The sequence below is a fragment of the Xenopus tropicalis genome, chromosome 8, assembly GCF_000004195.4.
Source record: "Xenopus tropicalis strain Nigerian chromosome 8, UCB_Xtro_10.0, whole genome shotgun sequence".
NCBI lineage: Eukaryota > Metazoa > Chordata > Amphibia > Anura > Pipidae > Xenopus > Xenopus tropicalis.
This window is the reverse complement of record NC_030684.2, coordinates 83,480,328-83,497,617: the sequence shown is the minus strand read 5'-3', so window position 1 is coordinate 83,497,617 and position 17,290 is coordinate 83,480,328. Positions and strand designations below refer to the sequence as shown.

Genomic DNA, 17,290 nt, shown 5'->3' with positions numbered 1-17,290 from the left:
AGATTACATCTAACCAATAAATGTGCTATTGAACCCAAACATATAAATCATGAAGCACCATACTTCATTGTTGGAATCCCTGTTACTCTGAAAATGTATCTTATATCAAATAAGAGAAATATGTGCCTGTTTGTCTCCCATGTACTTATAATATCCTGCCTAATTACTTATTACCTTTGATTTAAATTGCACTGATTTCTGTGAGCCATGCCATGCACTGAACAAATTACTAATCAGTTCTGCTGCATATGGTTCTTGGGTTTGTTTTTACACAAAGGTTTTCAGATGTTATGTTTATTTAAAACTTTCTGGTTGTTTGTTCTGCTCTACACCAGACAACTGCTAACAAACCTGCATGTGAATGGTGATACCAGATCAACTTTATTTTTCACCTTGTATAAGGTTGCCTTATGTACCCTTGTCCTGGGGACAGATGCCATTTTTTGTACATGCACGCTACTGATGTTCTTGCAGACACATGTTGGACAGGGGTAGGAGAGAGATGTACTACTCTTCTCTGGGCCTCTCTTAGACCTGTATTTTGTCATTGGCACTAATTAGATACATGTTTCTTTATGCACTTTAATGATATACTTTTTATAGGAGTATATAGATAAGTCTGTTAAATATGCCATATTTTATATACTGAACTTACTGCACCAGACTAGGTTTTACACAGTTTGTGTCTTTAGTAAAGGGGAAGGAAAATGTTAGGCACCCCCAAGTGACTTTAATCGCTTACCTTTTACCCCGGGCTGGTGCCTGCGAGTGTCTCCTCTTCCGTCTGCTCGCCCTTGCGCATGTGCAGTAGAGTAATAAGCCAAACTTTAAAGGACATGTCAACCCCAAAAAAGAAATTTTTGCCTAATAAGTAACAAACGAGTTCAGCAAATGCTGTTTTTTATAGCAATTACATTTACAAGTAACTTTTAAAGCACTAATAATTTTTAATAAATTGATATTGGGAAGTTGCTTAGAATTCTAAGCAACTTCCCAATATCAATTTATTAAAAATTATTAGTGCTTTAAAGAACTCGTTTGTTACTTTTTAAACAATGTTGCAAGTGCCAGGCTCCTCCAGCAAGTCAGGTTTGTCAGTCTGCTGCTTGTGTTACATTGTTACAAACAGCAGAGCCCCCAGGGCAGAGAATAGAAAAGGACACTGACTGACACTGCATTTAATAGCAAATATATATACAAATAACTCAAAAGCCATTACAACTATGTAATGAATGTATATTGCAAAGTTGCTTAGAATTAAGTTTTCTTTAATTAGTCAAAAAATTATTTTTGGGGTTGACATGTCCTTTAACAAAAAAGTCAGCTCTTCACTCTACTGAGCATGCGCCGGCCCAGGGATTTTGACAACAGAAGGAAGAAGGAAGCGCTGCAGCTACCCCGGGCTGGTGCTGTTCTCTCCTAAAGCTGGCCATACACGTGGCGATCTGACGATGTTTCGTTCAACCATCGGTCGCACGAAACATCACACCATTCAGGGCTGAATCGGCAGGTAAGGAGGTAGAAACAATAGGATTTCTACCTCCTTCTGCCGATTCAGATCTGAAGGGAGAATTTTGGTCAGGAGCTTCCTGCGATATCGGTCGACTCGCCGACATACCATACATGCACCGATTATCGTACGAAACGAGGTTTCGTACGATAATATCGGTGCGTGTGTGGCCACCTTTACAGGGGCACCAGCCCGGGGTATAAGGTAAGTGATTAAAGTCACTTGGGGGTGCCTAACATTTTGGCACCCCCAAGTGACTTAGCCTTTTCTTTTAAGGGACATGATATTTGGTTAAAATAATTAACTGAACATTTTTAAGGAATAAAGTTGTTGGTATCCTGGTCAGGTTTATTAGCATAGAATCTCATGAAATTATTCTCTATGTAAGTAGCCTCTTACAATTGTAAGGTTTTAGGCTTTGGTGAGGCTTGTAGCATTTGTCCAGTAGTGTTGTGTATGATGCACAAAGAGTTAAGTTTGGGGCCCTTGTGATCTCACATACACCGCAGTTGCTGCTACTCATACATATGTCTATGTATCATTTCAGAAGAGTTTACATCTATGGAAAGCCCCATGCATCCTGACACATTTTAGAGGGAATTAGACAGCGCCACAAGTAGGAACTTACCTCAGAACAACTGTTAGTGAATGGAAATAGAAAGTTGTAGTAGCCTATAAATTGGTCCAAGAGAAATTCACCATCTTGGAAATAAATGCAGCAGAGAGGGTAATATTAAAAAGTGTTTTAAGGCATCCTGGCATACAATTTAAGGTGGTAACAAAGGTCCCTTTTAGGAGTGCAAGACATAATATGGAGCAATACAAATAAAATAAATAGGTAAACTGAATCTACTCCATGTTTGTTCTTTGAGTGGTAGAAAATTCCAAATATGGTGTAGCTTCAGTTTCCTTATTTGCCGCTTTGCTTATAAAATAACAAAACATGCTTCTTCCTTAAAAAAAATGTATGTTCGCTACAAGCCCTATTCATTGTACTCCTTCTGAAAAAGGCATACTGCCCATTTACTAAACCTTAAAAATCAATGTGGCTAGAAATTTTATATACTGAACTTATTAAATCAGCATAAATGTTCAGCATCGCTATAGTAGTAATGATCCAGGCCTTCAAAGTAGTCACAGGAGCGCCCCATCTTGGATTCTGTTAGAAGTGTCAGTGACACTCACATGCTCAGTGGGCTTTGAGCAGTTGTTGAGAAGCTTAGTTTAGGAGAACATAAGGTTGGCCTGTCATATACTGTAAGCTGATGCTACAGGGGTGATGATTAATTTCTGATGCCAAGTGCACTGGTTTCAGAGCTGCCATGTCAATCCCTAAGCTCAGTAATTGACAGCAGCACAGAGCATGTGCAGGGAATCCACAGAAAAGAAGATGGGGAGCTACTGGGGCATTTTTGGGGGCACAGATCTCCCCCTTGACCTGTACAGAAGCCCAAAATAAAATGTACAACATTTCTAGCCTACTTCTTTAGTTAAGCTTTAGTTCTCCTTTAAGACAGTGATCATTAGAGAATGTAGTTGATGTGTTAGGAAAGTTCTTTGTAGCCTCTCTAAATACACCATCCTTGGCATCCTCGCTGATTTGGGTGATATTTTTATCTTTAGTAAAGGGCTTTTAATTTTCTGACATTTCGAAAACATTTTATACATTTACACATAATGGGGGCGATTCACTAAAGTGCGTTAAAACGAGCGCTATTTATACCATGCGGTAAAAATTTTATCGCTTCTTATTTTTTGCCCACTCCTAATGCGTTTCGCACCATTGGGTGCTTCATCAGAGGCTTCATCTGATGAAGCACCCAATAGTGTGAAATGCGTTAGGAGTGGGCACCATGAGGCACTGGGATGTACCTTTCCACTGTTTGGTATAGTATGCTTTTGAATTGTTTGTTTAAATTTTGAGCCAATAAATAGTTGTTTATTTCACTGAATAACTTGTTGACTAATTGTACACTGATTCAGGACCTATCAGTGGGATATAACTTAGGTTCTCTTTCTTAATCTATTTTGTTATTGCTAGTCATTTGTAACTACCATTCAATTTTCATCCATGGCATTGTAAGGGCCTAGTAGGCAAGTGCCGTGCCCTTCATTGCTCATATACTCTGCCAGGGTCGGACTGGGGCCTAGGGGCCCTGCAAATGACCCCGTCGGCCGCGTCCCCTAATTCCCCCCCCCCCACAGGGGCCCCCTAACCCCCCTTGCAGGGCCCCCACCCGACGTCCTCCCCTGAGCGCGCGTAATTTAACGCGTCAGGGGAGGAGCAGCCGGGCAGGGGGAGCGCTGCAAGAGTCAGGTCTGGGCCGCCGGGGCCCACTGGGATTTTTCCCGGTGTCCCGGCAGCCCAGTCCGACCCTGTACTCTGCACAAAAATAAAATGTAAAATAAAATGTAAAATGTGTTGTTTCTTTGCATATAAATTGTTTACTGTATAAAACATGCAGCAGTAAGGTGTTAGTGCTGGGGGTGTATTTATTAGCATTGGAGACAAACATCACTAGTGATATTGATCATAACAACCAGTCAGAGAGTTGAGTTTGTTTTCTAACCTGTAGGTCACCATTTAAATCTAAACATTCAGATGACCAGTCAAATCTTATTGCTGATTGGTTGCTATGGCACTGGATGTTAGTCCCCACTGTTAATAAATACCCCCTAGTGTTCTATTGCACATGTAAGTGTTTTACTCCTGAGTTGCTCCCACAAACAGTAACTAAGGGTTTATAATATGTCCTGTGAAGGGGAGTCTTGCATTTAAAGTATTACATGAGTTCTTGAACAATCAGAATATCCAAGGCTATTGTGATATTAATATCTACAGTTAGTATTAGTGGTTGTATTTATAGTTTATGTATGTGAGTGTATAGATTGGTAGGTGTGGGTTGTGTGTGCTGGGTTTACTTGGATGGGTTGAACTTGATTGTCTTTTTTCAACCCTATGTAACATAGTGGCAAGGAGAGATAAAATAGCTATGCACATGAAGCTGAAACTTTTGCATAAATAATCCCTTTCTTAAAATCTAGTTGATTTAGAGCTAAGCTGGAAGCATGCCGACAGCAACAAGTAGGTTGTTCTAGAAAATGTCAGTCCATATACCAAATATACAGTACAATTCATGTTCCCATTACACATCTAGTAACTGTATAGAGCTTTTTAATGTATAATGAGTATCCGCTTTCTAACTTATTAAATCCTTATGTCAGAGTACAAGAATGGCTCTGGATCACCTGGAATCTGTTCCTGAGAAACTGAGTTTGCTGGACAACATGAAAGACCTTTGTGTAAGTATCAGTGCTGTCCTTGTGCATTGCAGAGAGAGAACCTCCAGAATTTATTAGGAGGTAGTCCCCCATAGCCCACAGTGGTAGCACTTGTCAGGCAACTTTGTGTCATTTAAATCTGCTGGTAAACCATTCCAGGTGACACAATCGTCTGGCATGTGCTTACACAAGGGCTAATACTTGTTTGGGCACCCCTTAAGCTTCTAAAAACCATGTATACCAAATTGCCCAGCCATTTCCTTTCAACAAAGATTATGCATCATTCACATCATTTCCTGCCCCAGTGCAGCTTATAATGTAAGGTTCTTATTCCCTCACACACATACTATGGTCACTTTTTATTATTATTTTCATCACAAAGTGTGTGTAATGTTCAAGTTACATATCAGGATGGCTGTACTGTACATAATTGTGATAAATAAAAATCTCATCTTAGTTAGACTGTTATGTAACAGCATTTGCTTTCTTATTGTCCCAGCCACTAGTGTAAAGTATAAGCACTGCACTGTAAAGTATATACTGTAAGGTATAATAACGGAATCCATTATTGTGCAAGCTACAATGTGGTTGCGTTCGTGAATCAGTGTTATGACTGTAAAATAAGTGCAGGAAGGGGCACTAATATTCCAAGACTGTCTCAACTAAAAGTCAGAGCAGATCAAGTTTTATAGAGTGGACAAACAGAACTATGTTTGTTATAGAAGTGAGGTAATTGTGATCTTGAGGGGGTGTTACCTCAATAGAATGGTCCCCAACAACTGGGAACAATTGCAAGGATTTAATTTTTTTTAAATGTTCGTTTGTAATGAATAGGCCCCTAGGATATTTGTGGTCGCTGATCCATGGAAATATTCTGCTCTAAAGGAACAAAAGGGGAAATACTGTATGGAGCAACCTTGAGAAAATGATCTGAAAGGAACTGGCATGAATGAGCTCTATTATTAAGCCTTTAGTATCAAAGCTCAGCTATAGTGCTACTCAGCCCTACAGTTACATCCATGTCCCGGGGTGGGAGAAAGTACTGGGAAAACAGCAACAGCCCCACACATCTATGAGAAACGCATTGTTCTGGCAGCTTCCTGCCCCTTCCCATTTCAGCATGATCGCAGACTTTGCTTGTGGGATTAACTTTCCTCAGAAAATAGAATTTAACTGAAGGACATGTATTTATTATGTGTAACCCAGTAAGGCTGCAACAGTGCGGGAAAAAAAGAGAGAAATCAAAATACTCTCAGACGGCAATGAGCATATTCAAGCAAGTTCCAGCTCAATTGGGGGGGTCCCAAAATGCTGGAAATCACCCCTTATTCATTTCAATGGCAATTGCTTAAATATGTGGGTGCACTAGTGGGGTCAGGAGACTGTAGATTGGAAATACAATAGAAATCATTTTACTCGTCAGTCTCCTGATCTGAGCCCTGCAGATGCCATTGAATTGAATGAGGGGAGATTTTTGAGCATTGCTTATAGCTGCCCACTGAGCTGGACAAAACCTGTAATCTGTTATCCATATCTTGAGACCTTGGGCTTGGGTCACCTTACCTTAAGTCTACCAAAAATAATTTAAAGATGAAAAAAAACCCAATAGGATTGTTGTGCCACCAATATGGATACATGCATCTTAGATAGCATCAAGTACAAGGTATTGTTTTATTATTACAAAGAAAAAGGAACCATTAATACATTTTCTGAACTATTTTTGAAGGTTATCTTGTCAGCCCATAGATTTTAAGAACCAAAGATTTTGATATTGGTTGGTTTGTTTATCTCACGGGTTTGTGCCATGTTGGGCAACATATTGGCAGAAGGCCAAGAGGAGCCTAAGATCCTCTTTACTTCCTGCTGTATTGATTGTTAAGCTGTCAGAACGAAGGAAGTAGACGATAAAAATCCACCCAAAGTGTATGGCCTATTAGCCATTAGTCCTGCAGGCCAGTTGGTCAGATGCCACATGGCCTATGTTTGACCACCTTTAGGCAGTGAAGAACATGCTGCCTGTCCTCCTAGCTGACAATTTTCTAATTTCTACCTTAATTATGCCTACAAATCTTGAAATATTTATTTCCATTTTCTCCTTCTTCTTTCTCCCATTAGTAAGGTTAAAACGTTACATTTCTAAGTGGGTAAAGGACATGATCCTCAAAGTGATGGTTAGCAGGGCCCTCATTAGCAACCTTGTTTCCAGCACGCAAGGTTTAGAGAGCTGTTTTGTGGGCAGCAGCTAGATGACTGCTATGAATGTTGATTATTCCTGTCTTACAATTTCAAATGCTCCTTGTCAGAACCACTTACCCACCATCCAAAAATGCTAAAATGCTGTGTGTGGCTACAATGTCATTTTTACTGTTACTGTTTCTGTCTCTTTCAATTCAGGCCCTCTTCATTTTCCAGTCTGTCATTCAAACTACTGGCTGGTTACTAGGTAAAATAGCAACCAGATAGCTGCAGAAATTCCAAATGGGACAGTTCTAAACAAACTGAAACTGAACATTTATTATGAGCTTCATCTCATGGAAATTAGAAACTTTCTAAATATAATTAGCTGAAAATGATGTACAGTTTATGAAATAATTAAATGAATCGGTCATCATGCAAGAGTCAGAGTAAGTGTTAGATTGACAGCTCAGTACATAATTGGTGTGTGTTCCCTTTGTATAATGTATTAGGGTAATGATAGATGGGCACTTTTTCATCCATGTTTTGCCGTCATGACAAATTGCTTTAAAATTCCTTGTCATTGCGGGTAATTGCTGAAAGATGCGTACAAGTCCATTTTCACACAGTGTAATTACTTTTGGTGACTTGCATTACCTATAATGCAAAGGAATTTTTTGAGCATTTTGTCACTGCAAGAAAATGCCAAATCTGCCCTTAGAGCTACTGTAGCTGTCTTTCACTTAAAGGAGACCTGTCACCCACACATAAAGTCTTTTGCAAATTAAACATGAAACCCAAACTCTTTATTTTATTAAATCATCCACACCTCTTATAAATATACTTACAAATCTGATCTGTCAATCATATATTGCCTGCCCCGCCTCTATGCCTGAGGAGCAGGCAATATATGATTGACATCTCCAAATTTTTAATTACCATTACTTTCCCTTTTCATTCAGCACTACCTAGATATCACCTAGATGGAGAATACAAAAGATTTTGGGATTATACAAAGTGTGCCTTAAAGGGGAAGGAAAGGCTAAGTCACTTGGGGGTGCTAAAATGTTAAGCACCCCCAAGTGACTTGAATCGCTTACCTCGTACCCCGGGCTGGTGCCCCTATTAGGAGAAAACCGCACCAGCCCGGGGCACCTGGGGCGATTCGCTTCCTCCTTCCGCCTTCCTTTCCCCTAGACTCCGAGTCCGGCGCATGCGCAGTAGAGTGAAAAAGCCAACTTCTCTGTTAAAGTTCGGCTTTTCACTCTACTGCGCGCGCAGCGAGAGAGGAAGGAGGAAGCGATCGCTGCTACCCCGGGCTGGTGCTGTTTTCTCCATACAGGGGCACCAGCCCGGGGTAGAAGGTAAGCGATCTAAGTCACTTGGGGGTGCCTAACATTTTGGCACCCCCAAGTGACTTAGCCTTTCCTTCTTCTTTAATAACAGTGTTCACAAAATGGCACCTACCTGCTTGCTGTCATTGTGAATTCCAAGACTGTACGAAACAAAATGTAAATAATTTATATAGTCTAAGTGAAGTTTATTTTGCTAAACTAACATGATTGGAAAGGATTTAGCATTTTTTCCTAAGGTGACAGGTCCCCTTTTAACTGTCAATCAAAATCTGACTGACTCCCAACTCCTGCCTGGAAAGTGACAGATGCTGAGAAGAGGCACAATTTTTAATTGATTATATTGAGAAAGTTTTCTGTTTGTGTAAGATGACACATAGTAAATTTTAATTTAATGATAATTACTTTCAATGTGAATTACCCAATAAAATTAGAAATACATGAACCCATGCTGAAATGGGTAGCTCACTGTAGTCAGCATTTCTGTCTGGGGTTTTGGGTTCTGACCAAGAGCGGTATCTGGATGAAGTTTGTATGTCATGTTTTAGCTTCACAGAAATGTGATTGTAAGCTTCAATGGAAACTTACAAACTTAAATCATAGTATTATATGTCACTGCTTTGCAAATAAAGGATGATAATAAAATAATGATGTATCTGATAAAAAGATAAAACATACACCAACCAATGTACAGCATTGTGTTATAACTTGCAGGCCACTCCAACCCTGCAAATGTGTGGGAGCTATCATGGTGCTTTCTTCAGCTGAAGTGTTCTCTAGACAGTTAATAAAAATAACCCTTTGAGGTTTGGCCTTAATGGTTATTTACTGTTGGAGTATAAAAATAATTATTTGATCTAGGAAAGTAACAGCAGTCTTTTATTAGTGTTTGCAGGGTCCATTTTGGGCAGATGTAGGGACCCATTTATAGCTTGTACTGCTTTAAACTTTTGTAAAGGGGGTAAGGCACTGTAGCTGGATTCAAGGGAAATGGAGTGTCCCACATAGTGGAAGAAAAAAGTGCAAAGTTGAATGCAAAAGGAAAGATTTTGGAATGAAGATCACAGTTAAAAAAAAAAAAAAAGAACTGGGCAACATAATATACTTTATCTTTACCATTTAATGGCCACATGTTGTTATGCAGAGTGATATAAATAGGAAACAGGTGGATACCATGGATACTCTTTATATCCAAAAAGATGCGCAGCATAGGGGGGCTCTGCTGGGTCTTTGTGGGTGGAAGGATAAAATAAGATGAGCTGGGATTTGTGAATGGTCTGTCTTGGGCTATTAGTTTGCAAAACTAACTTTAAATAACTATTTTATGTTCCAATAATAGTTTTAGAATATTAATTCTGCATATTGCTTCATTTGGCTCTTGTTTAACACACAGCGCACTGGTCTCTGTTTCAAACTGAATGCAAGCACTAGTATAGACCAGTTGTCAGCCTTCTATGTCCCACAGTATGTTGATCTCACGGGGTTTGTGCCATGTTGGGCAACATATTGGCAGAAGGCCAAGAGGAGCCTAAGATCCTCTTTACTTCCTGCTGGATCGGCAACATCACCTAATCCACAATGACACTTAGCACCGGTGCCCCCCAGGGATGTGTGCTCAGCCCCCTGCTGTACACCCTGTTCACCCACGACTGTACAGCAACACACAGCTCCAATACTATCATCAAATTTGCAGACGACGCCACCATCATCGGCTGCATTTCTAATGGAGATGAGTCGTCATCATGGTGCTGTGACAACAACCTGCTGCTCAACGTCAGCAAAACTAAGGAGCTCATTGTGGATTACAGGAGACTGCAGGGAGGAGGCCATACCCCCATTTACATTGAGGGAGCAGAGGTGGAGAAAGTCAGCTGCTTCAGATTCCTGGGCATCAATATCAGTGAGGATCTGAGTTGGTCTCACCACATTGGTGTGATCACAAAAGCTGCAAGACAGCGGCTCTTCTTTCTGCGCGCCTGAGGAGGTTCGGCATGGACTCCAGAATACTCACAAACTTCTATCAATGCACCATAGAGAGTATTCTGTCCGGCTGTATCACCACCTGGTATGGCAGCTGTAATGCTTTGGACCGCAAAGCTCTGCAGAGGGTGGTGAGATCAGCACAGCGCATCACCAGGACTGAACTGCCAGCCATGCAGGACCTGTACAGACAGCGCTGTAGGAGGAAAATGCAGCGGATCCTCTCTGACCCCAGCCTCAGTCTTTTCACGCTCCTACCATCAGGCAGGCAGTACAGGAGCATCCAGACCCGCACCAGCAGATACAGAGACCACACCAACACACACTCCCCATAACTACTGGACTCATCGCAGTGTCACTTTAAGCAAAGCCACTTTAAATCCTCACTGCACAATTCCAAATATTTCAATGCATTTTTTTATTGTAAATACTTTATAGCACACTTTTATTATATTTAATATTTGTATTTTTTTTTTTTTTGGGAGGAACACAGGTCAAAAAAATGTCATTACAGTAATGATGCTTCATTGTTATTTGTATATGGCAATTAAACTTGAAACTGTTGATCATTTTTTGCTGATAGGGCTGCTTTCATAAGTAATTGTTACTTGAAGTTCCTAAACCTGACAGTCCCTTCTCAGCCTGTCAGTTATAGCTTCTAATGCTAACAGACTCCTGCTGCACCATAGTTCTTTATGAACTACAATATATACGCTTTTTTTTTTTTTTGCCCAAAAGCAACAAACTTCTTCACAATATGAGCATTTATTGATGCATATTGTGATTTTTTTTCTGCTGACCACATGCTCCTAGCCATTTGGTCCGAAATGTGCGTAACATCCTAGGTAAATGAAGCAAATATTTACCATGTGATGTCCAAGTTATCTTGGTATTTAGGAGCTCTGGGTTAAAACTAATGACTGGACTTTCCCTGTCTTTTATTTCAGCAACCAGTAAAAATACAACATGCCAAAGTTTAAACTTAATTTGTATATTCCAAAGCATATAAGCGCAGCAGAGGGGGGGCCTGCGGCCATATTTGTTCAGCAGGAGTCTGTTAGCATTAGAAGCTATAACTGACAGGTTGAGAAGGGACAGTCAGGTTGCCAAAACAGTCAGGTTTAGGAACTTCATGTAACCGTTACTTACAAAGCAGTGAAAAATGGTTAACATGACCTATAGGGAACTTTTTACGTACATTAATATTTTGAAGAGTAGTTTTTTTGGTGCCAGTATCACTTTGAGTTCAGATGTCATTATTTTTTTTCTACAGGATTCACATCAGCAAAGAGAAGTAATGGAGGAACGATATGCTCAGTACCGAGAGATTGTTGGATCTCTTCAGCAACAGCTAGAAGATTCCAAGCGCAGGATTCAGGAATACAGGGTAACTCTAGCTCTCTTATTTTGTTATTTGCCACCTGTTATCCTACATTTCATATTGTTATTCATACACTGTAGACAGCATAGATATACGTAGTATAAATAATAGGAGTTTCACTTCTTTCCATTAGTTCTCCTGTACAGTGATATTGTTATTAGGGATGGACCAAATCCAAGCGTCGGTTTAGGATGCAGGCCAAATCCCACCACTTTAAGAGTTTGATATTCAGCCAAATACAGAAATTATTGTATTCAGTGGATCACTATTTGTCTTCTGTAATATAAGGCTATTACGGATTACAGAGGAGTCCCCTGACAATACAAAGGTCAACACTTGTTAAAATCCTCATATGTATTATTATTTTTTAATTATATAATAATAGATAAGTATTCCACATCAGGTGACAAGGCTGAATAATCCCCATGTATAACTGGCGATATCACTTTTTTAATAGTGTTATATTTTAAAAGTAGCAATGATAAAATTGATCATGTAATGCCTACACTTTAATATGAGGATATTTAACGCCACTAAGCAGTTCCATGTCCATATAATAGCGTAATTTGCAGGCCTAAAGGCTCAATTACAAACTCAGTTGCAAGTGCAGAGTGCTAAAATGGATGTTATTAATTCGTTATGTTTGCACTTAGCTAAACTATGTGAAATTTTATCTGTGCTGCCTCCTGAGTAGTGCACAACTATGCCCCATAACTATGATGGTAAGTCCATGTTTTCCACAACAGTTGTGTCAGTATCCACAAGAGGCTTGGGCAGAAAGAAATGCACAAGTTTTATATAGGTATAGGATCCATTATCCAGAATGCTCGGGACCAAGGGTATTCCAGATAAGGGGGTCTTTCCGTAATTTGGATCCCCATACCTAAAGTCTACTAAAAAATCAATAAAACATTAATTAAACCCAATAGGATTGTTTTATATCCAATAAGGATTATTTATATTTTAGTTGGAATCAGTTACAAGGTACTGTTTTATTACTACAAAGAAAAAGGAAATCAGTTTTAAAATTCTGAATTATTTGATTAAAATGGAGTCTATGGGAGATGGGCTTTCCATAAATCGGAGCTTTCTGGATAACTGGTTTCTGGATAAGGGATCCCATACCTGTACCAGGTTGCCAGCCTTTTTGAACTGTATCGGTTTCATACACCAGTTGATATATCACTCAATATATGTAGAAGCTTCAGCTCTTGTGCAGCATTCTCCTTGAGCTTTATTGAGTTGTAACTTAAAGATTAGTAAGCTACCTTACAGGACTTAAATCTATGTGATAGGAAAGATAATAAAACAAATTCAGGAAGGTAACAAGTGGGAAATAAGAAAGCATCTATCCTTACTGCCATCTTTGCATAGCCAACTGCATTATGGGTGGGAAATAAACTTCAGCCCATACATCCATCTCTTTGTAGCCAACAGCATTATTCTATCCGACATGGTCCAGCAAATTAGTGGAGCTACACTTTACTTACAGTAAGGCCGCTCCCTGCAGGTCTCTGAGCATTCAACTGCATTCTTTTTGCAGGAAAACTTCATCCAACATACAAGGCCCCTGCACCTAGTTCTATAGAAAAAAAAAAATGAAGGATGATAAGCACACAACAGAAGTGCCTGTAATAGAGGAATGTAGATTAAAAACTGCAAATAAAAACAAATATTGAGCAGGTTGTACGTCTAAAAATTAGCTTTGTTTATTTCTTTTTCACGTTTTGACATCCTATAATGGTATCACTTTGGGGATTATAATGATGTCATTCCCTGTTCATGATGGGAATCATTTTCATTATTTTTGTGGCCACTGGGTAGTAGTTCAGGCTGAGGAATAAGTTGCTGCGGCTTGGATCATGTATTTGGTTCCGAGTAGGGAAAAATTTGGGTTGAGGTTATGGTTGGGTTCTAGTCTACCCAATAAGGCTCATGCACCTTGCTAGCCTGTAAGTACAGAGCATTATGTTATACATACCGGCGCATCTGCTCATGCTTTTCACTAAGCGAATTAGGTGTTAAGTCTTGCGTCATACAAAAGGGCTGGCTGTTTCATTTTACTAATTACATTAATAACTAAAGTAATGTGAAGCATACTATTACAATTTTTTTCATTTTGTTTTATTTCCCATAGTTTTATCTTTTATTGTTTACCTTTTAAATGTGTCTTTGTTTTCCTTTTGAAGGAGGAGAGGATTAAAGCAGAGGCACACAGTGCACGTCTAGCCTCCCTGTCATCATCATTGCGGGCCCAAAACAGCACCCTGTCCAGCTCCTTATATTCGGATTACAGCTGTTAGTATTTGGTAAACTTGGTAGCAGTTGCATTGCGCATGGTACTACTGTCCGAAACGAAAGGATTTCTGCAATCAGATTTGGCATTTTAGAAGTACTTACAGGAACAAGTCTTTTAACAGAAGCTTAGAATTCACTATACAGTTAGCAATAAAAAACTACTAAGAAAATAAACTGACCATCCTTTTAGTGTTTGCATTTATATTATTTAAAATGTTATTTAATTATCTTTCAATTTGATATTTGTATTCATCTACAGAAACTGTAAAATCCATTCATGCAGTAAATAGTATGGTAGGGTGGTGACCAACCCCTTAACCCCATATATATATATATATAATTTATGAAGTTCATACATTTTGTATGAATCAAGTATTTGATAATTAGTGGTGATTCTTCTTGTGCACCAGGGGTTTTTACCTCACAATGTGACGTAGGTACAGCCACACCTGTAGTTCCTGCTCACACAACCAATTTAACTCTTGTGATGTAACATGTTTTTGACACTGGCAGAAAAGGGGTAAATGTGTTTCCCTGTATATCGTTTCTCCCTTTCTGTACAAATAGTGCTCCTCTTTCTGTTGTACCTCATTCACTTCAAGGAAAGCAAGTGAAAAAGCTTGTGTGACCTGTGTAGTGTGACCCATGGTACTTAGCAAAGTAGTTTTGAACATTTGAGCTGGAGAAGTACATTCATCTGAGTACAGATAATCAGTTCAGGCCGCATTCTTGGATCTCTTCCCAGTAGTAGTATTGTGTGTGTTTGATGGGGAGGGGTGGGGGGAATTTGTTCAAGAACTTTAGGCGGGCTGTGTTTCTTGGCTCTCCCTGGACCCTCATTCTGAGATTATACTGTTAAGATATGCGTAGATGTGATATATCTAACATTACATTCTGCCATGTTCTGCATGATCATGTCACAATTATCAGATTTCATCTTTAATCATACTTATAAGGAATATAAAAATAGACGTTTTGTAAGAGGCAATGTGGTTATAGAGAGATGAGTCCTCTAACGGCTGTGCAGTTTATGGAACAGAGTAGGCCAGGATTTATAAAGCACTGTAAGCCCAAAGCATGACTGCATTAGTTAGAGAGCAGGACAGGATGTACTGGATTAGAGTTAGAGACCAGACTGCTATGGACTGGCTAGAGTGCCATGCTCACGTGGGAATAAAATGGTCAAGAATGCCTGTAAACAAGTATTATGGACTTAGTTGCACATGAGACCAAAGTGGGATGAATTGGGCCCTACATTACATAAATACAGTTGACAGAGACATTTATTTTTCTGCCAGGGAAAGCAGTCTCTGACCATTCCTCCTAGTCCTGGGATGTTTAGGCAGGGGGATGAGGTAAGCTTGGTCCAGACAGATAGGGCAAGGTTTTATAATCCATTTATTTTTCAGCCAGGGAAAGCAAGTAACATCACCTTTGTGGTTGTGTATATGAACAGACCGGGCTGTACAGTGCACTGCACACAATTTTACATGTATATAGGTTAATGTAGTAAACGCTGCAAAGTCTACACCAGCTCTAGCAACCCAGAGCATCCAATCAGCTTGTAGCATTTATTGGTCCCCTGTTTAAATGAAAACATCTGGTTGCTATGGGTTATCAGACCTGGTGGATACTTGAATACCTTTTTATTACATAACCCAATTGATATGATTCAGCTAAATGTTGCTAGCAGATGGCTATTTTTAACACAGCTTATTTGGCTTTAAATATTGTCATAATTTTTTTTTTTTTTTTTTTTAACATTTCCACAGCTGCCCAATACCCTGCCCATGTCATCTGGGGATTTTAACCCTTCCAGTTTCAATTATAACTTCTAATACAATTGCACATTTCCAAAAAAATCTGTGACTGCAAATGAAATACTAAGCTTATGCCTTTCACAATACACCATTTTAGGTGCTGAAAGCGACACTAACCCCACAATAATAACTGACCCAAAACATGATTTGATTATGATTTCCCAAATTGGACACTAATGTGAATCTGTATTGGTACATTAGGCACAAGGGCAGACACTGTGATGCTGAATTTTGCAATTTGGACACTGCATCAGTTTAGTAAAGGAGCATTCCCCTGCAAGGCTGAAGCACAGCAAACGTGTTTCCAGATATAGTTTTCCCATCTTAGTCAATGAGCTCTTCATCTCTCCTCTTCTCTGCCACTCTCTTCAACAGCTTCTTTGAAGGAGCGACTTAAGCACAGTGATTTCCTTGGAGACCACACGCAATTCATCACCATGAATGGGAAGGCTTCCTGAAGAAAGAACATCCCATACCAGTACCATCAGCATTAAGAGACATTTCACCCTATCTCAAACTAAAGAAAGATGCCAGCAGTGTAGTTTTAGCAATGTACAGGTTAAGACCTGCTTTCCTTTAAGTCAAGTGTTGGATACAAACAGACCTGCAAGAAAATCTTTCTGCCCGTCTCCTAATCCACAGAACATGAACTATAAGTTCCAAGCATATTTGCCACTTGAACCATTAAAGAGGACCTGTTACCCAGACAAAAATGCTGTATAATAAAAGTCATTTTCAAATTAAACAGAAAAATCATCCATACCTGTTATAAATGTATTTAAAAATACAACCTTTTATTGTCATGCCCACCCAACCATTATAGAATTATCAATACCTGTAGATTTCAGCTTGTTCTGCCCATTAAAGCAGTGATTCATTTCATTTTAATGGCAGTGTAAAGGTGGCATTGTTTTCTCCTGCATACGACCCATCAAAGTCACATCCAGCTACCAAACCTGTAACACTAGTAATGTTTATGAAATGGTTAAAAAATCATAGTCAAATCACAAATCCAGGCTGTTTTTGTCTCTGAATCACTGTGTATTGTTTCTCTTGTTTTCTCTTTTGTGTTATTCTCTATTGCTTCTGTTTTCCTCCAAATGACCGTGTCACTTTTACAGCTTAAATTATTACTGTACAGTACAAATGTCTTTGCTTGATTTTAATTATGCATATTTATAGTATATTTTATTGTAAGCAAGGAAATGAACAAGTATGTTTCTACAAATTGCATTATATACAAAATGTTTCTAAATATATCAAGATTTCTATATAAATTTAGTGCCATTCTGAGTATTACTTTTTTGCATTTCTGATGTATTTTCAGGATTTTCCACAAGGCCACACCCAAATTTTTAAGGAAGAACATGTTTAAATGTTTAACCAACTTGATTACCTTCTATTAGTAGGACCTAGCTGCACAGTGATTGGTACAAATGTCAGGTTTAGCATATCTGATATTGCACTGGCTGCACACATCTGTATGGTCAAA

The 17,290-nt window shown here is 39.2% G+C and overlaps 1 protein-coding gene across 3 annotated transcripts in view; it reads left to right on the top strand.

Moving 5' to 3' along the window:
- cep128 (centrosomal protein 128kDa) overlaps positions 1-17,075 on the top strand; it is a 120,759-nt gene extending 103,684 nt beyond the window's left edge. For 2 of the 3 annotated variants that reach the window (XM_031890960.1, XM_012969281.3), the window contains exons 23-26: positions 4,736-4,813; positions 11,573-11,686; positions 13,870-13,978; positions 16,174-17,075. In XM_031890960.1, the coding sequence (XP_031746820.1) occupies positions 4,736-4,813; positions 11,573-11,686; positions 13,870-13,978; positions 16,174-16,256 (384 nt within the window). In that variant the 3' untranslated portion in view covers positions 16,257-17,075. The remainder of the gene's footprint in view (positions 1-4,735; positions 4,814-11,572; positions 11,687-13,869; positions 13,979-16,173) is intronic. The other variant, XM_031890961.1, reaches the window with a different exon arrangement.
- Positions 17,076-17,290: the final 215 nt, after the last annotated feature.